Source organism: Monocercomonoides exilis (assembly GCF_001643675.1).
Source record: "Monocercomonoides exilis strain PA203 chromosome Unknown scaffold3-2548433, whole genome shotgun sequence".
NCBI lineage: Eukaryota > Preaxostyla > Oxymonadida > Polymastigidae > Monocercomonoides > Monocercomonoides exilis.
Genome location: NW_027150548.1, coordinates 2,001,894 through 2,026,663, shown reverse-complemented (window position 1 = coordinate 2,026,663; position 24,770 = coordinate 2,001,894). Strand labels below are relative to the sequence as shown.

The window sequence follows — 24,770 nt, the reverse complement described above, 5'->3', positions numbered from 1 at the left end:
TACGATGAATTACAAGAGAAATCAAAAATATGAAAAAAGAGAGAAAAGAAGGAAAGAGATGAGAGGCGATGATAAAGAAAGAAAAAATGAGAGTAAGCCAGCTATTGAAAGTCTGATAATCTGCAGTTTTATTAATCTGCATTCTTTTTGCTTGGGTTGTTGAGCCACATTGCTGGAATGGAGATTGAGTGATGGAATTACCATTGAAAAACACATCATTCCCTCTGCCATTTTTGGCAGTGTTTCCATCGAAAAAGCAGAATGTGATGAATTTTATACTATTCATCCAGGAATAAGTTGCTGTGCAACACAGCGCAGCTCCTCCCCATGAAGTTGAAGTTGATGTCAATTTGTTGTTTAAGAACTGACAATCATTAACTAAAAATTGATTTGGTTTATTTTGTGGAGGCCAACTGAATGTTAAAGAGCCAGCAGAATCTTTACCAGAATTAGCAATGCACTTGCATTTGGAAAACAGGAATTGAGCATTAGAAGGCATGCTTTCGAGCCTAAAATACCAGCCAGTTCCACACCAATCAGTTATTGAACAACTTTCGACTCTGTTATCTTGGAATGTCCAAACAGAATTTGATTGCGGATACCATGAGGTGACTGCTCCTCCATGAGCAGCTGAACAGCTCGAGAAATTGGATTTTGTGAGAGAGATTTTCAACAAATTTTGACAGAATAAGGCTCCTCCTTCGTCGCCGCTCGAACAGTTGAAAAATGAACAAGAGCTGATTGAGAGATTTGCATTCGTGCAAGAAACATGCAGTGCTCCACCCCAGTCACTTGATCCACTGCTTGAATCATTCCATTCGCACCACTCAAAGAGATAGCTGTTCAAACCAGTAAAGGGCAATCTTTTTAATTCCTTTCTTTGAGACTCAGAACCAATATATTCAACGGGATCATTTGATAAAGAACGTGTTTGGTGGAGAAAGGAAGTGTTGAAGGCAGAAAGAGAAGTGGATGGGTTGTTGATGTTGGGGAGGATGGCACCATCGATGGGGTTGTGGGTGAGGAGGAAGATGGTTGAATTGGAGGATTTTGCTTGCAAGAAAAACAAACAAAAATGAAAGAAGAAAAAATGATTTCATCGAAAATCTTAGTTTTTATTTATATTCATTTCCGCAAATCTCAACCTTCAATCAACTCATCAGTTCATTCATTTTCATCACATCACACAGCTTCTTCTTCGTCTTCTTCGCCTTCTTCAACTTCTTCAACTCCATTAACCTCTTCTTCTTCTCCACTCTCTTCGTCGTCTTCGCCTTCTGCTGCTTCATCTTCGTCTTCTTCATTTTCATCTTTTTTATTTTCTTCCTCTTTTCCTTGCTGTTTAATTCCTTCAACCATCATCGTTTTCCCATGAATTCCAAAATAAGCCAATGAGAACATTCTCATTCAGAGAAATGCAATCTGAAAGCTTCTATAACTCCGACAGACACATTCTATACACAACACTTCTTACCCTTTTTTTTCATTTTCTTCGTCTTTATCTTCGTCTTTATCATCTGATCCATCAACACCAACCTCAAAACAAGCAATACAACATACTTCTGCATCATATTCTTCACCTTATTCAACTTCTTCCTTTTCCTCTTCATCTTCGTATTCATCTTCATTTGATGCCTTTTGTATTTTCAGAACCAACAGACAAACATCATAATTTTTTGTTTTTGGAGAGAAGGAAATGAAACCACACAAAGTTTGCAAATGAACTGAGGATATCAGTTTTCATTGATAAATAAATGCTAATTGGCCAATATTATTTGTTATTGGGGTTTTATATTCCTTCTGAAATCAACTTATCAAATGTTATATTTTGCCAACTGACAACATCATTCAAATTATTTTCATCATCTTTTTTGACAATATTATTTGACTGATTATTCGTCTTTCAATCTTCTCGTCTTCTTCACCCTCTTCTTCACCTTCTTCTTCCCCTTCTTCTTCTTCTTCTTCTTCTTTTTAGTCTTCGTCTTCGTGCTCGTGTTCATTTTCTTCTTTGCCAATATCTTCATCAGATGTTTATTTTGTTTGTATTTTAAGCGACAATTATTCAACTTCATTTCCTGTTTGAGCCAAGAAGTGTTTGACAATCACTCAAAATCAACCACTGATTCGTGGATTACCGATTTTGATACGTCGCATCAATTTGTCCAATACAATAATGGAGATTATGAAATTCTTTTTCAACCAAAATCAACCTATCGAAAAAGTTTTTTATAATCAACTGACAACACACATAACACCATCCTCCTTCTGCGGAAACATTTTTGCATTTTTTATATATTTCTCAAACACCATAAATATTTATCTTCCCCTTCTTCTTCTTCACCTTATTTGTCATTTTCCTCGTCATTTTCCTCGTCATTTTCTTCGTATTCTTCTTCAACTTCTTCAACATCTTCAATATCTTCTGCGTCTTGTCCTTTCCTATCAAGTGCACCATCTTCAAATTCGTATTCTTCTTCAATGCCTTCTTCGATGAAAAACAAAAATAATCTTGATTTTTTCATTTCATTCAACCACCCTCAGACTTTACAGCACGCTTCGCCTTCAGCATCAATTTGGAAACACAAAAAGAATATTCATTTAATCGCGGAATAACAGCCGAAATTATGAGACAACGAAATGAAAGTAATTTTTAGAGGAGAATAGGCTATTAGCAGCGCAAAATAAAAAAAAAAAAGGAAGATAGGTTTGACTTTTTTCATTTGGAAGCTGAAGCATTTGCAGTGAAAACAGAAAGGGCATTGAAGCGATTTTTGTTTGGAATGACTGGGTTCCTAAATAGACTTCGGCAGGTTACACATCTACGAAACTGGAGCAAATTGTTGGAAATGAAATGAAGAGGAAAAGGAATTTAGAGGGAAAGGCTTATTTGAAAAGAAATTATATGAGATTCTTGCTCCAATTGGATACTAACAAGTTGGAATAAGAAAGCTGATGAAAATTGATGTTTTTGAAAAACTTTCTGATATGATCGAAGAGAGGAAAACGGATGATTCTTTGAAGCAAAGAACTTTATTTTCATTGGATGAAAAGGAGAAATTCGAAGAGGAAATATCGAAGAAATGTTTTTATGTGATATGAGTTTATGATATATGAAAAAACAAGTGATGATATATTCTTCAAATGAAAACGGGATGAAAACTCAAGGATTTTTCTATTTTGTGAAAAATGGAAGAAATTTTAATGAAATTAGAAAATGTTCATCATTTCCAGTGATTTTTGTGTAAACTGCATAGAAAGTGAGTGTTTGAGTGGGAACAAATATTGAGGAGAGGAGGGTGAGAGAGGCGTCTTGGAGGAGGGAAATGAAGCCAGTGAGGGCATACTCGATGGTGGCACATGGGGTCTGTTGGGGTCTGCCACAGACATCAGCATCAGTTCCGCTGTTAGAAACGATTTTGTTCTGGTCGATGATTGGAAGCCATCCATTGTACACACTGCTATCTGCAGTTCCTGCATTCCACACTCTTTTTGTTGGAGTTGTTGAACCGCATTGCTGGAAAGGAGATTGAGTGATGCTGCTTCCATTGAAGAATACATCATTCCCTCTGCCATTAGTTGCAGTGTTGCTATCGAAGAAGCAGAATGTGATGAATTTTATTCCATTCATCCAAGAATATGTGTCTCTGAAAAACATTGCAGCGCCACCTCGTGTTGATGAACTTGTCAATTTATTATTCATAAACTGACAATCATTTATTAAAAATTGATTTGGTTTATTTTGTGGAGGATAAGAAAATGTTAATGAGCCAGCTGCATCACCTCCGATATTTGAGATGCACTTGCATTTTGTGAACAAGAATTGACCATTTGATGAAAAATCTTCAATATAAAAATACCAACCAGTTCCAACAGTACCATTTATTTTACAACCTTCAACTCTGTTGTCTAAAAACGAATAAACAGAAGATGATTGTCTTCCATCAATGCAAATTGCACCTCCGCGAGTGGCAGAACAGTTTGAAAAATTGGAATTTGTGATGTTCACATTCTGCAAACAGTAAGTGTATATCGCTCCACCATTGGATACATTTGTTGAACAATTATTGAATGAACAAGAAGTGATTGTGAGGTTGGCATTTTCGCAAACAACTTTAAGAGCACCACCATAATCATTTTGTCCATTTGAATCATTCCATTCACACCATTCAAAGCGATGACTGTTCAGATCAAACGAAGTCAGTCTTCCAGGTTTCGCTCTTTGAGATTCTGTTCCAACATGTACAATAGGGCCATTTGATGAAGATCGTGTTTGGTGAAGAAAAGAGGTGTTGAAGGCAGAGAGGGAAGTGGATGGGTTGTTGAGGTTGGGGAGGATGGCACCATCGATGGGGTTTTGAGTGTGTTTGAAGATGGTTGAGCGGACGGAAAGGGAGGAGTTGGAAACTTTTGTTTGTAATATGAACACACAAAAATAAAAGAAGAGAAAAAATAGAAAATTCATCGAAACACTCTGTTTTCATTTGTTATCATTTTCATAAGCAAATCTCAACCTTTAATCAACTTATTCTTTTCGTTCATCATCGTAGTCTCCTTCTTCTTCTTCAACATCTTTTTCACCTTCTTCAACATCTTCATCATCATCATCATCATCAGCATCATCATCATCATCAATACATATGCTCCTCATTATCGTAGTGGTTCTCCTTCTCCTTCATCCTCTTCCTCAAATTCTTTGCCTTCTTCTTCCTTTCATTTTTCTGTGTAATTTTTACTCACGCTGCGTTGCATCGAGGAATCAACCATCTGATGCATTTATACCATTCAATTCAGAGGAGTCACCAAATTGAACCAAAAAATGTTTCATTTTCTTTTCTTCATCTCGGAAGATCAATCGCAAAATTATCCATCTTTTCATTCACGATTCTCGTGATGAAAAAAAACCGTCAAGACGAATTCATTCATTTCATTTTCATCGTATTCTTCAACCCCTTCTTCGATGATCAACAAAAATAATGTTTATTCAAATTCATTCAACTCCTGTTAAATGCAGCACCATACCTCATCTTTTATTTTCTTTTCTGAAACGGAAAAGGATTATTTATTCTATAACGAAATATCTGTATAAATTATATGTCAATGGAAGTGATTCAATATCAAACCAAGAATAGCCGACATTGGGCGCACAATCTATAAAGATCGAATCTGACATTTTTCATTTGGAAGTTGAAAGAATTCACCGAAAACATAAAGAACAGGACAGGATAGGATGTTTGAGGCGAATGATTACGAGGATGACCTTCGACAAATTTCACAACGTCATTTGCCTTCAATGGAATGAGAGGATGATTAAACGAGGAGAACATAATTTATTTGAAAACAAATAATTGAAGGATAATTCTATATAAAAAATGGGACGAATATCAGGTTGACATCTGAATAGGAAAGGTGAGGAAATTATAATTGTGGAAAACCTTCGAATATGCTTGAAGGAATTATTTTTGAAGAAAGGAAAAGGGAAGATTCCATTTAGCAACGAGTTTTATTTTCATTTGATGAAGAAGCGAAATTGGATGAAAAAATGACAAAGAAATAATATAATCTGTGCTGATTTTGGGCTCTATGAAAGATAAGTGATGATATATTCCTCAAATGAAATGCTTTGAAAGATTATGAATTTTTCTATGATATGGAAAATGGTGAAAATAAGAAAATGTAAGGAATAATATAGAAATTAGAAAAAGTTCATTGTCAAAGTGATTATGGTGTCAACCGCTTCGAAAGTTAGTGTTTGAGAAGGAACAAATGCTGAGGAAAGGAGGGTGAGAGAGGCGTCGTGGAGGAGGGAAATGAAGCCGTTGAGGGCATACTCGATGGTGGCGCATGGGGTCTGTTGGGGCCTGCCACAGACATCGACATCAGTTCCGCTGTTAGAAACGATTTTGTTCTGGTTGATGATTGGAAGCCAGCCATTATATTCAGCATTATCAGCTTGTCCATTATTATACACTCTTTTAGTTGGAGTTGTTGAGCCACAATTCTCAAATGGGGATTGGGTGATGGCATTACCACTGAAGAACACGTCATTTCCTCTTCCATTTGTGGCAGTGTTGCCATCGAAGAAGCAGAATGTGATGAATTTTATTCCATTCATCCAAGAGTAAGTTCCATCAAAGTATATTCCTGCTCCGCCATAAGTGGATGATGAAGTTAACATATTATTGATGAACTGACACTCAATGATTGAAAACAGGTTGGGCTTGCTATTCGGAGGCCAATGAAATGTGAGAGAGCCTGCAGAATCACCACCTGAATTTGAGATGCACTTGCATTCAGAAAACAAAAATTGACCGTTTGAAGATAAGGTGCTGATGGCAAAAAACCAACCAGTTCCACACCAATCTGTTATTTTACAATTTTCCACTCTGTTATCTGAGAACGTCCAAACAGAATTTGATTGTGGAGTAGATAAACAATTTGCTCCTCCATGTAAAGCAGAACAACTTGTGAAATTGGATTTTGCGATATCAATCTTCAACGAAAGATTACAATATAACGCTCCACCGTATCCGTTACTTGAGCATTTGTTGAATGAACAGGAAGTGATTGTGAGATTGGCATTTGCACAATAAACATAAAGTGCACCGCCAGATGAAGATCCACCAGTTGAATCATTCCATTCGCACCACTCAAAGCGATAGCTATTCAAAGCAGTAAAGGATAATCTTCTTAATTCCTTTTTTTGAGTTTCGGATCCGATATATTCAACAGGATCATTTGATGAAGAGCGTGTTTGGTGGAGGAAAGAAGAGTTGAAGGCAGAGAAAGAAGTGAATGGACTGTTGAGGTTTGGGAGGATGGTTCCATCGATGGGATTGTGAGTTGTGTGAATTAATAATGAAAAAAGAAAAAAGTTGAATTTTCCTTATGAAGCATGAATTCACAATGACTTCATAATAGTTGAATACAGATTAGAAGTTAATAATTTTAAAAAAATATTAAATTCCATTTTCCAGTTTTCTTTGAATAATTGTTTCTGGGCGATTCAATTACACAGCGTGAGGTGAATAGGATGCAATTTTGACGTTTTGTCTTTTGAAAGAATATTTAGTGTTCGTTTATGTTTGAATTTTCTAAACTGTTCAGATAGCAACAAGTGAAATTTTAAAGTTCATTTTGGAATTATTTTTCTTAATTCAATTTTTCATAGATAATGAACAATTTATGATTTCAAAAATTATCGCTTTGGTTTATCGAGTTCATTTTCTTCATTTCAATATTTTTTCTATTTCGTTCTTCTTTATTGAATCTGCATTGGAAAATATGTAAGAAATAAATTTTTGAAGGAGATTTCTTTTTTTTTTAAAGCTTGAACAACATTACATTTTTAAAACCATTTTTGAATTGAGCAAGATTGTTTGATTCAGCTTTTTTGTTTGCAATTCATTCAGTGAACCGCAAATCATTGCTCTAAATAATCGGTTATCTAATATCAAACACAATATCGTTTTCGCAAAAACATTGTTTTTTTTTTTGTTTCTCAAAACGCAAACATCAAAAATTGCTCTCACAAAATATGAAACCCAAGCAAAAATCAAATTCAATTTCTTGAAGCAATTCAATCGCAAACAAAAAGCTCCAGAAAAACACTTCAACTTAACGTTTTTTCTTCCCTCACACAAATCGCTAACCCATGAATCATTGCAAAAGCATCAACCCATCTCTTCAGAATCTGCGCTCTCAAAAAGCGATTTCAACAGGATGCACCGTGTTTGGATGTTCACATCGTCCCTATGAAGCAGCTCCTCCACCACGTTCGGAGCCAATCTTGTTATCGCACCCCGAGTGCTGCTTTCTCCCTTCTTAAACATCATAATCACAAAATCAATTGCAGCACACACAAACTCATGCTTCGTGCATACACTTTTCAAACAGTCAGAAGAAAAATGAAAAGAAAAAATCGACAAAAAATTTTAAAATGTGATTTCAACTTTTCAAAAGAAGAAATAGCATGCATACACAATAAAAGATATAAGATTCTCGAGGAAATCGTCTTTCAGCAGCTCTTCGTGATTACCTGAATGATATGTGGATGCAAAACAGTCGCAATAAACAAATTAAAAGTTCACACACACAAAAAAAAAAAAAAGAAAATTGAAAGATGATTAAGAAACTTATCAATAAAACAGTGGGAAATAAAAAACAATTTCACAAGCCTCGATGAGTTGCTAGCGAACACAATGCCCCAATGTCGTTCGTACTCACCGTCTCCTGCGAGAAGCACAGTACTTTCAGCGACGCCACCACAGGAATCATCCGCTGTTCCAGAACAACACCCCGCATCAGCTCGCAGATGCACTCAGCCGCATACTCCTTCACCTGCATGCTTGCAGATCCAGAAAACAGCCTCATCAACTCCTCCACTCCGCCCACTGCCTCTACTTCCTCCCGGTGAGGATGTGGCTCACTTGCTTCCACAAGCAACCCAGTTTTGATTATCACATTCGAAAGCGTAGTTACACTCCTCCGCACAATCGCTCGGTTCCTCTGTCTCAACAACCCCACTAGACACGGCAACACATTCGCACCAACCATCTCCTCTGCTACTCCACTTCCCACTCGCGAAAGCACATAAAGCACATTCACAAACTCCTTCTCAACATCTCCCCCAAGTTTCTCCTCTATCAACCTCACCATCGACTCCACCACCTCTCCCTTCACAGCTGCCTGACTTGACCTTTTCTGCCTCTCCAGCACAACGGAAAGAACTCGGCAGCACATGGCACAGATCTCCCGGTCCATGCTATCCCTCTGTGAGTACTTCCGCAGCACCCCAGCCATGTCCGCAACTATCCCTGCCTCCACCACCTGCTTCAGTATCTCCTCTCCTGCAACACTTACCTCCTCTAACAGTGCATTCAGCGAGCCAATCAGACCTACTCTGCTGTTTGCCGTCCTCAGAATGCCAATCTGCTCTTTTATCGTCTGTGGCAGAGCGTGAGATTCAGACAGGGGATTGAAGAAGAATGTCGAAGGATATGAGGATGATGGAGAAGAAGAGGAAAAAGAAGAGTCAGTGCGTTGCTGGTCGCGAAGGTGAAAGTGGCTGAGAGAGTCCAAAGAAGGAGAAAATGAAAGAGAGGAATGAGAAGAAGGTGAGTAAGTTGGATATGTTGTGGATGGCGCGAGATGTGCCAGACGAGACGAGTCTCCAGTGGAAGGAGAATAGCTAGCAGCATGCAGAGCGTTGGTTGCATTAGAATTTGGAGAGGAGGAGGAAAATGAAGAAGAAGAAGGTGATGAGGACGACGATGAGGTCGTTGAATGATGAGAAAGTGTGGAGGTGATGCCAGCTATGTTTGGATGGAACTGTGAGAGATGCTCGATGTAATCGTTGAAGCGAACTGTGTTATGGCAAAATTCGCACTCAATCAACGGATCTTCATCAATTAAAGAGGAAGAAGAGGAAGAGGACGACGAAGGACATGACGATAAGCAATTACCACGCTGTTGCAAAGAACAAACATTTGGAGATTCGAGTAAAGAAAATCCGCTTTGAACTGCTGAAATTGTTGAATTAACAGAATTTTGCGAAGAACGAAACGAAGGCATGCAAAGTGGTTGATTCAGACGATCAAGAGGAGGTGGTGGAAGTGACGACGATGACGAAGATGGTGGATGTGGAGGATGTGGTGGCGGCGGTGGAGGAGGAGGAGGAAAAGGAGGTGGAGGTGAACGCAACGAAGGAGAAGAATGCGAAGAAGGTGAGAGAGAAGAAGATTTTTCAGATTGAGGAGACGAGGAAGTTCCGACAGATGGCTGAAGGATAGTAACAGATGGAGATGTAACAGTGAACGAAGGGGTGTTTGCGTGGTGTGTGTTGGGTGAAGAAAGCGAATTCTCTCTCGAAATAGCAGAACCATCTGCAGATATAATTGTTGCGGAAGAAGAAGAAAATTGACGTGTCTCAGAACAATCTGTTCCTCTGAGTGGATGCCTCATCATGCATGATAACATTGCAGGTGGCGGAGGAGGTTGAGGGAGGGTTGGTGGAAGAGGTGGAAGAGGAGGAAGAGGCAGTGTGTCTGAAGGATGTGGAGGCGTAAAAGGCATCTGCACACAAGAGCAATCAGATCCTTCACAAGCACTTCCAAAGGGAATCTTCGACAGCATCGGCGTGTGGTAGATACTCTCAAACTGTGTGCTGCCAGACAGAAACAACTGCGATGCAGATGGCTGGCTGGCCGATGAACAATTGCAATCACAATCACAACTACTCGAATTCGAGATCATATATGAAGAGGAATATGAAGAAGAAGATGATGATGATGAAGATGATGATGATGATGACGACGACGACGACGACGACGATAGAGGAATTTGTTTGCATTCTTCTTGTTGAATCACAACAGAAGCACTGCTGCATGGATGTTCAAAATGAGGCTGACTCCCAATATTCAACGAATTTGAAGCAGATGATGGTGATGATGATGATGAAGGAGAAGATGGTGAGGAATGAGGAGGAGAAGTGGGTGAATGGAGGGAATCTGAAGGAAAATGAGATTGTGGTTGCGATGAACGAGCATCATCCTTCTTCTCCTTCTCATTCCCTTTCCCAAAATTCCGAATGCCATTATGCCTACCAAGAAGACGATGTTTTGCTGCTCCTCTCTTCCCTTCCCCACCTTCTTCCCTCTGTTCTCTCAACGGTGGTAGAAGAGGCAGAGTTTCTTCACAAAATGACCCAGGCAACTTTTCAGGCTCACCAAATGTGTCACACAATTCATCCCCAGACATCTTCTTTTGCTTTTGATGAATACGAACCTTTGGCTTTTGAGGATATGGGAACACTATGTTGTGAGTGTCTTTTTTCAAGCCCTTATTATTTGTTTCTTCTTCTATTTCTTCTTCCTCCTCTTCATTCTCTTCTTCATTCTCTTCTTCTTCCTCCTCCTCTTCTTCTTCTTCCTCCTCCTCCTCCTCGTTATCATCATCGTCTTCTTCGCCTTCGTTGTCATCAACTTTCATTTCATCTAAGTTTCCTCCCAATTTTGGTTGATGTGCAAAAATTGAATGAGAACGCACTGAAAAATTTGCACGAGAAGAGGCAACTCGCTCTTGTACCTCTGGGATTGTTAAGATGTCTCCAGTTGTTGGTCTTTTTTGAGCATCCTGTAATGATCAAAGAAGTTCGTTGCAAATATGAAACAGATAAACAAATGGAGGAAATAAAAATAAAGAGGGAAAAAAAAGAAAAAAAGAAAAAAAGAAAAAAAGAAAGAAAGAAAAAGAAAAAGAAAAAGAAAGAAAAAGAGGGAAAGAGAACATCAATGAAGAAAAAGATGTAAAGAGGTCATAATGAAAATGCACGAGAATGATAAAAGAGATAAACAAAAAGGAGAATTACAAACCTTGTCTAGCATCTGAATAAGCACTTTGTGAAAGGATTCAGAATAAGCGCCTTCTGTGTCAAAAGGAGGAAGTGGGTCATTCAGAACTTTTCGTGCGAGCGATGCTTCGTCATCTGCAGGAAAAGGATGACGAAGTGTCGCAAGCTCATACAAAATCACACCCAGCGACCAGATGTCGATGGGCGTTGAATACTCTTCTCTTCGAAATTGCTCAGGGGACATGTAGTACCTGTCAAACGTCAAATTATAGAATATACGCACGAACATATGACATAGGTAGATCAAGAACAAATTTGAAAAAAAATTAACAAACGGTGTTCCAGCGCGAGAATGAGTCAAAGAATCAGAACTTTCAAGCTCTTTTGCCAATCCAAAATCACCTGTTCAATTTTCATTATAAATATTTCCCCATCGAAAAAAAAGTCTTCAATAAGAACGCTTGCATAAGGAAACAAACCCAGTTTGATGTTAAAATCCCCAAACAAAAAGATATTTGCAGGCTTCAAATCACGATGAACAATATGATGACTATGAAGAAAATCAAGGCCCAAGGTAATTTGTGACAAAAAATCCCATAGTTTCTGCAAACATTGAAAATTTTAAAAACACTAGCCTTTCTTTATAAAAACAAGTTGATGAAAACCTCTTTCGTTAGTTTCAATCCTCTTTCTTTGGCATCTCGAATATATCTCTTCAAATCTCCTTTATCGCAATATTCCATAACAATGAATAACGAAGATCCAGAAATAAATGAATCAATGTATTCTACAATGAAAGGAGATTTCAGTTTTTGAAGAAGAACCATTTCCTTTCGAATATGAATCACTTCCGATTTTTTCTCGAAAGGCATTTCTTTCCAAACATATTTTTTTCTAGTCTGAACATGTCTAACAAGCGATACAAATCCAAAAGCGCCATGACCAATGCGCTTAACGAATTTGTCTTTTTGAAGCAAAATGATAAAAAAGGCAAAATTTTCATTAAATAAACAAAAAATATTTGTAAAAAATAAGGACAAAAAATGGCAAAACAATCTTTATAATGGCCCATGCAAATTTGAAAGAAAATCTATATTTTTTTTGGAAAATATTGATCTTGAATATATAACATTTTATGAAAAAGGATCAAATTTGAAGAAAAAGAGCATGACATTGTCGCGAAGAGAAATGCTTGAGTTGTGGCGCAAGCAAAAGCAGGTAGAAAAATCACAAACTCGAAATGTCTCGAGGTTTCATTAATGTAATTGTGTTTTTTATTAATGTTTATTAATTTTTCATCTGTTTGCATTTTGAAAGAGAAATGTTGGAAAACTCAGAAGTAGCATCGAAAAAATTACAATCCAACACAAAATTACCATCTTCAATTCCTGGCAAACCATCTGTTTCTTTATTACCGCCTCCTTCTAAACAATTTATTCATACGAGCAAAATTATAAAAAAAATGGATCAAAAAACTCTCCCAACGCAATCAAAATCAATTAAGAAGCAACCTCCAATATCTTTAACAAAGGTTACTAATCACAATACTGTGCAATCAAACAGAAGATCCATTTCTTCTAAACAAACAAATAATTTAATCATTCGGAAAGAGAAACAAAATTCGTCTTTGGGTACTAAAACTGCACAACAAACTTCTTTTTCCATTCTAAAATCAAAGCCAGCACTTTCTGAAAGAATTCAACAGCAGAAGAAGGATCTTACAATCAAACATGATCAATCACGAAACCTGAAATTACATAATTTTAAAATTCCAAAATATACACAGAAAAAACCAAACGAAAAGAGATTGCCAATGCAAAGGCAAGAATTGAAAAAGCAACAACTCAAAAATCAAATGAGTGTTGAACCACACACACCTGAAAAACAGCGATTAGTATTAACATCTCCAAATGCAATCATGCGGGCAATGTCCGACATCGAGCAGTGTGACAATTTTATTTCATTGCTAAAAAAAAACAAAAGAAAATATGAATCATTTGAATTATTTTTTATTTTCGTGTTATTCGCAGGAATGATGAAAACTCACGTTTCGAATCAGACTGTATTATAGATGGCTTGTGGAAGCAAATTTCAAAGTCCGCGTTTTCAACACGGAGAATATCAAGAATTTATCCTCTTAATGACCCTCGTCGGCACCGTGTGCAAGTTGCATATTTTAATTTTTTTTTATTTGAATTTTTTATTTTTTTTTATATTTTTTGAATTTCGAATTAACTTGCAATAATAAATATTTATATTGCTATTTTCAATGTGAATTTCAATTTAGTCTATCATTTATCCCCTAATGACGCAAATAGCAAGTTTCAATCTTCTCTTTCACGAAGATTATCTTTGAAATTGAATGATCAAACAAGCAGCAATAGATTCATTCAAACACCAATTTCTGTTTCGACTTCATCGGCAAATGTTTTGTCTTCAGCAGCAAATTCAAACAGTTTTTCTTCGATTGGGAACACTTCATCAGCTCTGGCAAAGGCAGGGGATATGCCCAGTTGGATGAAGAAGGACCAGCTTGCTGAAGGAACCAACACAAATGTCATTTCTTTGCTCTCATCGTCAAATTCTTCATCCTCCACTTCTTTTGACAAAAAATCTACGAGCCCAATAAAAAGCGCTTCTTCTCTTGTTTCTGAAGAACACAGCGTGAAGTGGCTTGGCGAGGCTCCAAAAGCAGAAGTCTTGTCAACTCCTTTCAAATCTTCTCAGATGCTTCCCAAAGTTGAAGATCCGTCTTCTTCTGTTGAAAGCACGCCTTTCACAGCTCACATCAAGAATTTGCTAAGTCAGCCAAATGAGCACCAAGAACCATTCACCTCATTTGACAAACAGCCACAAGCCACTTCAGCTCGTCTCAGCTTGCTTCCCTTGACTCCTTTGTCCACATCGTCAAGCTCTTCCTTTTGCCTGTTTTCACCGATAAAGGAATCGCAGCCTTCTTCTTTTTCACGTCAAAATAACAGCATTTCACAATCAAATTCTTCTTCGTCTTCTTCATCTTCGTCTTCTTCTTCTTTGTCCTTTCACAGCGCTCTTTCTTCTCCAATTCATTCGATAAATTCTCTTTCTTCGCCACAATTGACTTCATCACCCTTAACAAGCTCCTCTTTTCCTCTTCAGTATTCATTTAATCAGACAGAGCAATGTGACTCTTCTTTGGTTTCCTCTGTGGCATCACCTTTGCCTTCTGACAAGTTTCATCCTTCAAAAATGGATTCAGAACATGAAGTACTTGCAACCCCAGTAAAATTATCCTCTTTTTTTTCTGATGGTGTGAAGCATTTATAGTTAACTATCTTTTATTGAATATTTTGAAACTTTTTCTTTTTTGAAATATTTTATTTTATTGTATTATATTATATTATATTATATTTTTTTTCATTGAATTCTGAAATGAATAATTTAAAACTCAGAAGCTTCTATTGTATCGATGAATGAAGAACAGCAGGAAGAAGAGGCACTCGAGCGTCAAAAGATCGACATATCAGTTTTTTAACTGAATAATTTTTTTTATTGTTTTGTTTTGTTTTGTTTTTATGTTTTTTATTTTTCATATATATTAATACGTGTGCAAGTATTTGTTTAAAAAAAGAAGAAAAAGATTGATGTTTATTCTTTTCAAAGAAATATTTTCTGATCACTAAAAATCGACATTTTATTTTGTTTTAAATCTTAATATGGAAATTTTTTGTTTTCAAGAGCTATAATTATGTTTTTTTTTTTTTATTCATTTGAAAATTTATTTATCAAAGTTTTAAATTTCTTATAATTTTTACCAAACAGAAAAACCGAAATTGAATTTTTTAAAAGGAGAAAAAAAATATTTTTTTCATTAGGATTTATATTTTCGAAAAGTCTCACTTGTTTGTTTTTCTGTTATTGTTGAGAACTTCATTTTTTTTCGAAAGTTTATGTGACGAACACTTTAATTATACCTTAAACACAATGAATCTTTCATTATCTATGTTTGACACGTGTTTATTTGAGGGAAAATTTTGACTTTTAAGCTTTTAAAGCACAAATCATAAAAATATTGAATATTTCTCAATTTTCTAAACTCTCTTCGATTGCAAAAAATAGGATTCTCATGTTTAAAAATAGTTGTCAATTATATCACAACATTATGTTTTGTGGCTTCACTCGTATTTCAAATAATGATCAAAATTCATTTAAATTTTCCTATCATAAACAATCACCCATATGTTAAATCAAATTTTTTCAATGAAAAAGATTGAATTAACATATGGGTGATTGTTTATGAAATCATAAATTTTTTTTAAAGGAATTGAAATTTTAAAGGCTGTTCGTAATAATAATAATATTATTATTTATTTCAAATGAAAAATGTTTTTCAATTTTTTTTATTTTGCCAATGTTTGAGATTTGTTCATAGCAAAATTTCAAGCAAATGGTAGATAATAGATGAATTGTGAATAGATTTTTTTCATTTGAATAGATTCAACTTATTTGAATGAACTGGGTTTTTCTTAAATGAGGTCATGTTATTTTAAATGGTTGAAGTGACACTTGAATAAAGTGCGATACACTTAAATAAATAATTCATGAAAAAATAGTGAACACTTATGATAATATTAATACGTTTCATATTTCACTTTATCAACAAAAAAATGAAAAATCTTAAAAACTGAGATTTTTCCTTTTTCATAAATAAAATTTCAGATATGTTTAAAGATGATTTTATTTGATAAAAAGAGATAGAAATGCATGCAAATATCATTTTGTTATCATTCTTATGTCCTGTTTTTTCTCATTAACAAAAAATGTGATCATCACGTAATTAAATATCTTTAACAAAAATTTGTTTCTTTTGATGTTCGTGGGGTGATCTACAGCAAATTAAGTTTATAATTCTGAAGCGCTCAGTCGAGTCGACAGGTTGATGCAGCTTTCATCTTTGCCACTTTCTCCATTGACTGGACATATTTCATTTTCATTGATAGATTTCTTTTTTCAAACCTCTCTTAATAAGTCTTCTCTACCTCCTTGACTGCTCTCCTCCACTGCTCTACTAGTAATGTCTCCATCGTTACCATTTCAAATGCCTTAGGATCCTTTTTGATGTTATCATTCACAATCTCTTTCAGATCATCTGCTTCATTCTTCACCTTCTTCCATCGAACAGCCAGAATAGCAACAATTACAAGCAGAAGCACAACAAATACAACACACACAATCTCAACAATTGGCAAAAATGATTTTTCTTTCTTTCCCTCCTTCAACAAGTTTTCCATCTCCCTTTAGCTCAGATTTAGTTCTGTTCTTCAGGATGAATGACTCCGTCATGAAAGAGAATCAATCTTTCCAAACAAGATCTTTGCAGATATTTCTGTTTTCTCAGATGCATTGAAACAATTGATGCAGGAATGGCTTCATGATTCTCTATTTCACCTGCTAGCTCTTCTGACAGATGCGGATACACCTGGAGTTCGTGAACCATTCAATCGAAGGAATCAACCTGGAGAGCCAAGTCGCAATGCAGAAGCAAGGAACCAGCAAGATCAACTGCAAGGGTGTCACCTTACTGGAAAGATATCACTGAATTTAGCTGTTGAATGAGGAACGGGATGCTCTTTCTGAAGCCATTTTTCCAATGTTCTCAAACTGGTGGAAATCCACATCGAGGTGTTTGGAAGAAAGCCATCCCCGACTTTCGAACTTTCAATATTCAGAAGCGCATGGACAGAGCAGGCGATGAAGTTCCTCATGTGTGGATAGCATGCAACATTCGGTCTGTTGTTGGTGAATAATACAAATTGGATGGAAATGCTTCCGCCTGATACAGACAGCCCTCCTTTAGATGAATTGACAATGCTCGTGTCTAATATTCTTCACGAGCAATTCTGAAGATCAACCATTGATCTAATCCACTGGCACAGCTCTTCTGATCGATCATCGCTCGCTCTCAACTCTGGTGCGCTTGTTGCTCCATCAAATGAACATGAAGATAAGTTTACATCCGTCAAATCTGCCAACGCTTCAATGCTCCCTTTTTCAGATGTGGAAACACACTTTTTGTTCGAGCAGTTTTCCAATTCCAGCAAAAAAGATGAAGATGAAGCAACCAAGCAACACGGACAAAGCGAATCTCTAGTTACGTTTTGAAATGAAGACTGCTTCAAATGGAATGACGAAACATTCTATGTCACGCTCACTGCACATCCTTCTCCAAGCATTGTGTTTGAAATAGCCAAGAATGATCTCAATATCTGAATCTTGGCATTTTATTGAATGCCAAGAACCAGACAGCACAGATATTGCATCGAATTCCGAATGATAGTATTGGATGTTTGAATGGCCTCCAGAACTATCTGAGGAAAGCACAATCACGTTTGATCCGCTCTAAGTGCCTTTCATCTGAATGTTCTGAAGCTGTGAATCTTTGTAATTGCGAAGGACGAGAGGGGATCGATCAAAAATACACCTGAAAATAAGCACCTGAGACATGAACAGGTTTGCAAGATTGCGGAAGTCCAATAACGCACTTGAATTCATGTCAGAAATGTTCAAGTTCATATATGAGCAATATTGGACACCTCTTGCTGCCAGGTACGAAGAACTGAGACTAAAGAAAGAAAAAGTGCATCCATTGATCGATAATCTGCCATTCTCAACGAGAATGATGGAGCAATTCAATTTCATTTCAGAGTTTCCATTCGAATCTTCTTGAGAAAATGCTGCGTCTGAAATAGACAAGTTTTCATCAGCCAGCAATAACAAGCTGGAATGAGAAGAAGAAAATGCGCTTCCAAACAAAAACGTGAGAAATTCCATTTTCACTCTCGATGAGCACGAAACGAGGCTTTTCGTCTTGCTTCCGATGCTGCTGTTCAGCACAACATTCCCTCTTTCTCCTTCTTCATCCAGCGACTTGAGCCAAACATCGCAAGCGCTTGCTTCCCCTGTCACCTCAGCGCTTTTGTCAATCAGAAAACTGCTGTAAACTGAAGGAATGATGTGGGGCAGAGCTTCATTCAAGGAAATGAACGGTTCGCTCATTGCGCCACGCTGCTGCGAATCAGAAGCGTTGTCCGTTGTTGAAGATGCAAATATTGTCTCGCTCTGATACACAACCACAAGCAGCAACAGATCTTGCTCATCAGCATAGTCAGGTGCTGCGCATCCACACATCGCAAACTCCCTGACAAACGGCGCTCTGAAATCAAGATCGAACAGCTCAGCTCCTGTTTGAGTTTTCGCATTCGCGCATTTCACATACACGTCTCTTCCCACAAATGCTTTGTTCTCCATGAATGCGGTGTTTTTTTACAGGGAAGGAAGCAGGACATCTCTTGTGATCAAAGAGCAATCCAGGAATATAGTGCCTCCTCTGCCGGTCGCTGAGCAGAAACATCCAGAGATAGCTGAAAAACTGCACTCAAAAAAACCTCCTTCGCTTAGACTCATAATCATTCCTCCACCGCTTTCACTTTGGCTGCTTTTACAGTTCTTCATCGATGTGTTTTGCACAGACACGCTACAAGGCTCGCTACCAATGCAGCTGATGATGGAGGGCTCAGATGGAGCATTTTGGAGAAGCGAATGGAGTGTGCAGCATCTAAGATTCACTGCTAGGTCTTCTCCTGCATTCAATTCCTGTGGCTCGTCTTGCAATTCGCCCTGCTCCAGCACAGACACAATGCTTTTGCCCATAAGTTCCATATTACTCATTGAAACATTTGTCAAATCAATGCTGCTCTCATGTGATGCAGTTAGAACGTGGACTCCACATTCGATGGATTAAAACTAGAAGAATAACATTTCGCATATTTCAAACGGGAAACCTCTAACGCAAAAAGGAATGTCTGCTGGAGAAGCGCAGACAAATAGCAAGAGAAAAGCGGCTGAACTCTGTTCATTATTCAATGAAATAATGAAGACAAGCTTATTTGATTTAATTATTTTTTATAAAAAAATAATGTCAATTACAAATATTGTCCGGTTGTTTTTTCAAGTCTTTTAATGCTATTAGCCCAAGCAGAGCAGAAATAAAGTTGTTTGCACATTCATTGACACAATCAAACACATTATTCAGCATTATTTCAATTAGCATTATTTGCGATAATTAAAAAAATGCTAAACATTTCATAATTCATGAAATTCTTCTTTTTTTCAATTTTAAACGCATGCTGAAACAGGTGGATTACATACATTGAAGGTCCAACAATCAAAGGATGCAATATTGATGCGTTTTGAATCGTTTATTAGTGCAAAAGGATTTTGACGGTTTTATTAACTTTTAGATCCTTTTGATCTTTGAATTAATTTGACTAAAATAACAAAATACATTTCCAAAACTGCATTGTTGTTGTGCAAATAATATTTGAATGTTTTTGCTATCAATTTTTTATTCATTTTTAATTTTTGTTTTTCATCTTTTTTTTTCGTTACTCGAATGAACTCAGTCTATCTTAAATAAACTCAGTTTATTCAAATAAACTCGATCTATTCGAATAAACATGAGTTCATTTGAATAAACCTAGTTTATTTGAATAAGAAAAATCTATTCAAAATTCATCTAATATATTGGGATTTATTTAATAATTCGCAATACAAATTTTTTTCTAAAAAATTTTGATAGAAAAAATATGATATGTCAAAATTTATTTGAGAAGTTCCATTTACTTAATTTTCAAATTAAATAAAAGTTTCAAATTTTGAAAAAATTTCTGTTCCCTCTCACAAAATTACGCTATCATAAAAACAAAATCTTGACATTGGTATTATTTCTATTTTTGTGAAGTTTCATGAGAGAGAACAGAAATTTGATCGAAATATGAAATTTTAAATTTATTTGAAAATCAAACAAAAGGAACTTTTCAAAAAATTTTGGACATATCAAAATAATCACCCATATCATCCCCCATATTTAAATTCAAAAACATTCAAAAAAACTGAATGGTGTTGAAAGTGAGAAAAGAGAAAAAACGAAAAAATTTGAAGAAAAGAAAATAAGATAATTCTGTGCGAAAGAGATAAACCATTGCAACTATTTCATTCAAGAATTGACGAGAAAATGTTTTTGTTGTTGAATGGGTTTTGAAGTTGAATTACTAAACAAATGAAAGGGAGAGACTATATTTATTTGCTCAACTGTTATAAAACAAAGAATCAATTTTTCTTTTTTTCCCCTTCTCCAAAATAATGTTCATAAATGTGTTTTTTTTTACAAAAACCATATTCAATGAAATAAAATCCTCAGAAAATCAACAACCCAATTCATAATGAATATTCTTTTTTTGAAATTATTGAATTCATCTTTGAAAAACTTAACCGTTCAATTCAATCAAAGGTGAATCAGATTTGTTAAGTTTTATTGGAAAATACAAAGAAAATGCAAAATGTTTATTCACTAAACAATGAAATCTTTTTTTGATGTTCTTTTCATGAATGAAAATAAATTTCATAAAATGATGAAACTGTTTTGTTTTGATAATCAATCGTTTGATTTGTGCATTTTTCAAAAAAAAAATATGGTCTTTTTATTTTTCAAATGCATTAATGAAAAAAAAAAATACTTATGAAAATGAAGCAAAATCAATAATTTGAAACGAGAAATGAACAACAATTCAATTGAATTTTTGAGCTTTCATCACAGAAAATACAATCAGACAGAACGATAATTGAATGAAAACACTTAATATGATTTTTATATCATGAACAATAACTTGGCTTCAAACATAAACAAACACGAAAGCTCTTTTAATATGGCTTTTTTCACTCTTAATATACTCTCTTCTCCAACATCTCCTCTCCCCAATCCTCTCTATCTCTTCCATCCCTTCCCCCTCACTCACTCAATCCTTTCATCTCAACCACTTCTTCCTCTTCTTCCACTTCCATTTCCATCAACACAAATTTCAACACAATTCCCTCATTCTCCCTGCACTCATCTCTCTCTATCCGCTCAACCATCTTCCTCCACACCCACAACCCCATTGATGGCACCATCCTCCCCAACATCAATAGCCCATTCACTTCTCTCTCTGCCTTCAACTCTTCTTTCCTTCACCAAACACGCTCTTCACCAAATGATCTTGTAAAATATAACGGATCAGAAACTCAAAAATTGAAATTAGAAAGAATGTACTCATTCAACCCGAATAGCTATCTCTTTGAGTGGTGCGAATGGAATGATACAACTGGTGGGTCAAATCGTGGAGGTGCACTTTATGTTGTTTGTGAAAATGCAAATCTTTCAATCACTTCCTGTTCATTCAACAATTGTTCTTGCACAGGTGGCTGGGAAGGAGGAGCATTGTTCTGCGGAAATTTGTTAAAAATTGATATCACAAAATCCAATTTCACAAATTGTTCAGCTGCTCATGGAGGAGCAAATTGTATTGGTGGGTCACAATCAAATTCTGTTTATTCATTCTCAGATAACACAGTGGAAAGTTGTTCAATATCTGGCTGGTGTGGAACTGGTTGGTATTTCTGGATTGGTGATTTTCCATCAAATGGTAAATTCTTATTCACCAAATGCAAGTGCATTTCAAATTCTGGTGGTGATTCTGCTGGTTCTCTCACATTCAATTCTCCTCCAGGCAACAAACCAAGTCAATTTTCAATCAATGATTGCCAGTTTATAAACAACAAAGTCGAAAATCCAACCACATATGGTGGAGCTGGGCTGTGCTGTACAAATACCTTCACTTGGATGAGTGGAGTAAAATTCATCACATTTTGTTTTTTCAATGGCAACACTGCCACAAATGGCAGAGGAAACGATGTATTCTTCAGTGGAAGCAGTATCACCCAATCTCCATTCCAGCAATGTGGCTCAACAACCCTATCGAAAAGAGTGTGGAATAAAAATACAGCTGAAAGCGATGTGTTCAATGGCTGGCTCCCCCTCATCGCCCAGAACAAAATCGTTTCTAATAGCGGAACTGATGCTGATGCCTGTGGCAGACCCCAACAGACCCCATGCGCCACCATCGAGTATGCCCTCACTGGCTTCATTTCCCTCCTCCAAGACGCCTCCCTCACCCTCCTTTCCTCAACATTTGTCCCAACTCAAACACTCACCTTCGGAGCAGTCGACACAAAAATCACTGGAAATGATGACGCTTTTCTAATCTCCTTGTAATTTCCTCAAACGTTTCATCTTGTTGTGATTTTTTCCATATCATAGAAAATTTCTTAAGCTTTCATATCACTTTCAACTAAATCATATATCAATACTTTTCTTTCAAAATCCTTAACATCAGCTCAAATAAAAATATTTCTTCGATATTTCTTCATCTATTTTAGTTTCTGCATCCAATGAAAATAAAGCTCGTTGCTTTATATCATCTATATCTTCTTTTCATATAGTATTTCTTCAATCATATTCGAAGGTTTTTCAATTATTATATTTTCCTCAGCGTTCATATTTCAACATGCTTGTATCCGATTCGCTCAACTATCTCTTTGAAATTTCCCTTCAAATACGCCTTTTCCTCAAAAATGCTTTTCTTCATGTTTCATTTTCAACAATTTGCTCCAGTTTTGAAGTTGTGAATTCAATTGAAGGCTATTTTGTAACCAATTCACCCCAAATATCCTATCCTGTCCTGTTCTTTACAATTTCTGTGAATTCTTTCAACTTCCAAATGAAAAAGGGAAAAATCAACCTCACTTTTTTTTTATTTTGCGCTGCTAATAGCCTATTCTCCTCTAAAAGTTACTTCCATTTCGTTGTATCATAATTTCTGCTGATATTCATTATTTGAATAAATATTTCTTTTGTCTTTCTGTGTAAGAATGAAAGACAAGGTCTGGAGCTGAATTCGATGGGAGTTGAATGAATTTGAATAAACATAATTTTTGCTGCTCGTTGAAGAAGGAGTTGAAGAAGAAGTTGATTTGAATGAAATGAAATCAATTCGTTCAAATTACCTTTTTTCATCATCAAAATTGTGAATGAAAAATGAAGACTAGTTCAGTGATTGATTGTTGAGACAAAGAAATGCAAGTGAAATAATTATTAGTTCAATTTTGCGTCTCTGTTGATTGGAGCGTATGAATGCAACAGATAGGTGATATTCCGATTCAACTCCAAGTGAGTGAAGATAGCATTGAAAAAGTTGGAGGAGTTGAAGAAGAAGATGATGATGATGAAAATGAAGAAGCACATGAAAATGAAGGAGATGGAGAAGGAAAGAGAAGAGAAAGACATGAAAATTAATCTGTGGTTTCTCTTTGTCATAAGGAAATTGCAGATGATATTATTGCACACACTAATTTGAAGATGAAGACAAGAAAGATAACATAGATGATAATGAAAGCGAAGGAGGAGATGAAGAAAAAGACGGAGTATAAGGAGAAGAAGAAGGAGAAGGTGATGGTGAAGAAGAAGGTGAAGAAGAAGGTGAAGAAGAAGGTGAAGAAGAAGGTGAAGAAGAAGGGGAAGAAGAAGAAGAAGAAGAAGGTGAAGAAGAAGGTGAAGAAGAAGGGGAAGAAGAAGGTGAAGAAGAAGGGGAAGAAGAAGGGGAAGAAGAAGGTGAAGAAGAAGGTGAAGAAGAAGGTGAAGAAGAAGGTGAAGAAGAAGGTGAAGAAGAAGGTGAAGAAGTAGAAATAGGAGAAGGAGGAGACGACGATGACGAACGAATCAAATACGTTGATTGAAGAAGGAGATATGCGAAAATGAATAATAACAAATAAAAACAGAGTGTTTCGATGAAATCATTTTTTCTTCTTCCATTTTCGTTGATCTTTTTGCAAATAAAATCCTCCAATTCCTCCTTCTCCATCCACTCATCCCTCTTCATCCATGCCCACAACCCCATCGATGGAGCCATTCTCCCCAACTTCAACAGCCCTTCTACTTCCCTCTCTGCCTTCAACGCTTCTTTCCTTCACCAAACACGCTCTTCACCAAATGATCCTGTAAGATATAACGGATCCGAAACTCAAAGAGCGAAACCTGGTAGATTGACTTCGTTTGATCTGAACAGCCACAAATTTGAATGGTGCGAATGGAATGATTCAAATGGTGTGTCAAGCGATGGAGGTGCACTTAAGGTTTATTGTGTCAATGCCAATCTCACAATCACTTCTTGCTCGTTCAACAAATGTTCGGCAAGCGATCATGCCGGAGCGTTATATTGCAATAGTTTGTTAAAAATTGATATCACAAAATCCAATTTCACAAGTTGCTCGGCTGCTCATGGAGGAGCAGTCCATGCTACAAGTCCACGATCAAATTCTGTTTGGACATTCTCAGAAAACAGAGTGGAAAGTTGTTCAATAACAAGTTGGTGCGGAACCGGTTGGTATTTTTGGCTCAATAATATGACCTCAGCCTGTCAATTTCTGTTCAACAAATGCAAGTGTATCTCAAATTCTGGTGGCGATGCTGCTGGTTCTCTCACATTTCATTGGCCTCCGAAAGAAAAAC

The 24,770-nt window shown here is 36.4% G+C and overlaps 7 protein-coding genes across 7 annotated transcripts; 1 reads left to right on the top strand and 6 right to left on the bottom strand.

The window, feature by feature from the left end:
- Positions 1–3,175: 3,175 nt before the first annotated feature.
- On the bottom strand, positions 3,176–4,465 carry MONOS_11907 (uncharacterized protein; the record flags this gene model as incomplete). The annotated part of the gene is made up of 1 exon (XM_067864482.1): positions 3,176–4,465. The coding sequence occupies one exon, from the start codon at positions 4,463–4,465 to the stop codon at positions 3,176–3,178; it is 1,290 nt and encodes a 429-aa protein (XP_067735435.1).
- A 1,230-nt stretch (positions 4,466–5,695) lies between these two features.
- MONOS_11908 (uncharacterized protein) lies at positions 5,696–6,178 on the bottom strand (the record flags this gene model as incomplete). Its single annotated transcript, XM_067864483.1, has 1 exon — positions 5,696–6,178. One exon carries the CDS (start codon positions 6,176–6,178, stop codon positions 5,696–5,698), a length of 483 nt encoding a protein of 160 aa, XP_067735434.1.
- A 1,297-nt stretch (positions 6,179–7,475) lies between these two features.
- On the bottom strand, positions 7,476–12,177 carry MONOS_11909 (putative plant dual-specificity MAP kinase kinase family domain protein; the record flags this gene model as incomplete). Its single annotated transcript, XM_067864484.1, has 7 exons — positions 7,476–7,884; positions 7,981–8,038; positions 8,178–11,133; positions 11,373–11,601; positions 11,686–11,752; positions 11,830–11,953; positions 12,016–12,177. 7 exons carry the CDS (start codon positions 12,175–12,177, stop codon positions 7,674–7,676), a joined length of 3,807 nt encoding a protein of 1,268 aa, XP_067735433.1. The 3' UTR covers positions 7,476–7,673.
- A 1,091-nt stretch (positions 12,178–13,268) lies between these two features.
- MONOS_11910 (uncharacterized protein) lies at positions 13,269–14,656 on the top strand (the record flags this gene model as incomplete). Its single annotated transcript, XM_067864486.1, has 3 exons — positions 13,269–13,294; positions 13,381–13,508; positions 13,638–14,656. 3 exons carry the CDS (start codon positions 13,269–13,271, stop codon positions 14,654–14,656), a joined length of 1,173 nt encoding a protein of 390 aa, XP_067735432.1.
- Positions 14,657–16,350: 1,694 nt separating this feature from the next.
- On the bottom strand, positions 16,351–16,620 carry MONOS_16986 (uncharacterized protein; the record flags this gene model as incomplete). Its single annotated transcript, XM_067869864.1, has 1 exon — positions 16,351–16,620. The coding sequence occupies one exon, from the start codon at positions 16,618–16,620 to the stop codon at positions 16,351–16,353; it is 270 nt and encodes an 89-aa protein (XP_067735431.1).
- Positions 16,621–17,728: 1,108 nt separating this feature from the next.
- On the bottom strand, positions 17,729–19,048 carry MONOS_11911 (uncharacterized protein; the record flags this gene model as incomplete). Its single annotated transcript, XM_067864487.1, has 2 exons — positions 17,729–18,570; positions 18,775–19,048. The coding sequence occupies 2 exons, from the start codon at positions 19,046–19,048 to the stop codon at positions 17,729–17,731; spliced, it is 1,116 nt and encodes a 371-aa protein (XP_067735430.1).
- Positions 19,049–23,139: 4,091 nt separating this feature from the next.
- Positions 23,140–24,171, bottom strand: MONOS_11912 (uncharacterized protein; the record flags this gene model as incomplete). The annotated part of the gene is made up of 1 exon (XM_067864488.1): positions 23,140–24,171. The coding sequence occupies one exon, from the start codon at positions 24,169–24,171 to the stop codon at positions 23,611–23,613; it is 561 nt and encodes a 186-aa protein (XP_067735429.1). The 3' UTR covers positions 23,140–23,610.
- Between the last annotated feature and the right edge of the window lie 599 nt (positions 24,172–24,770).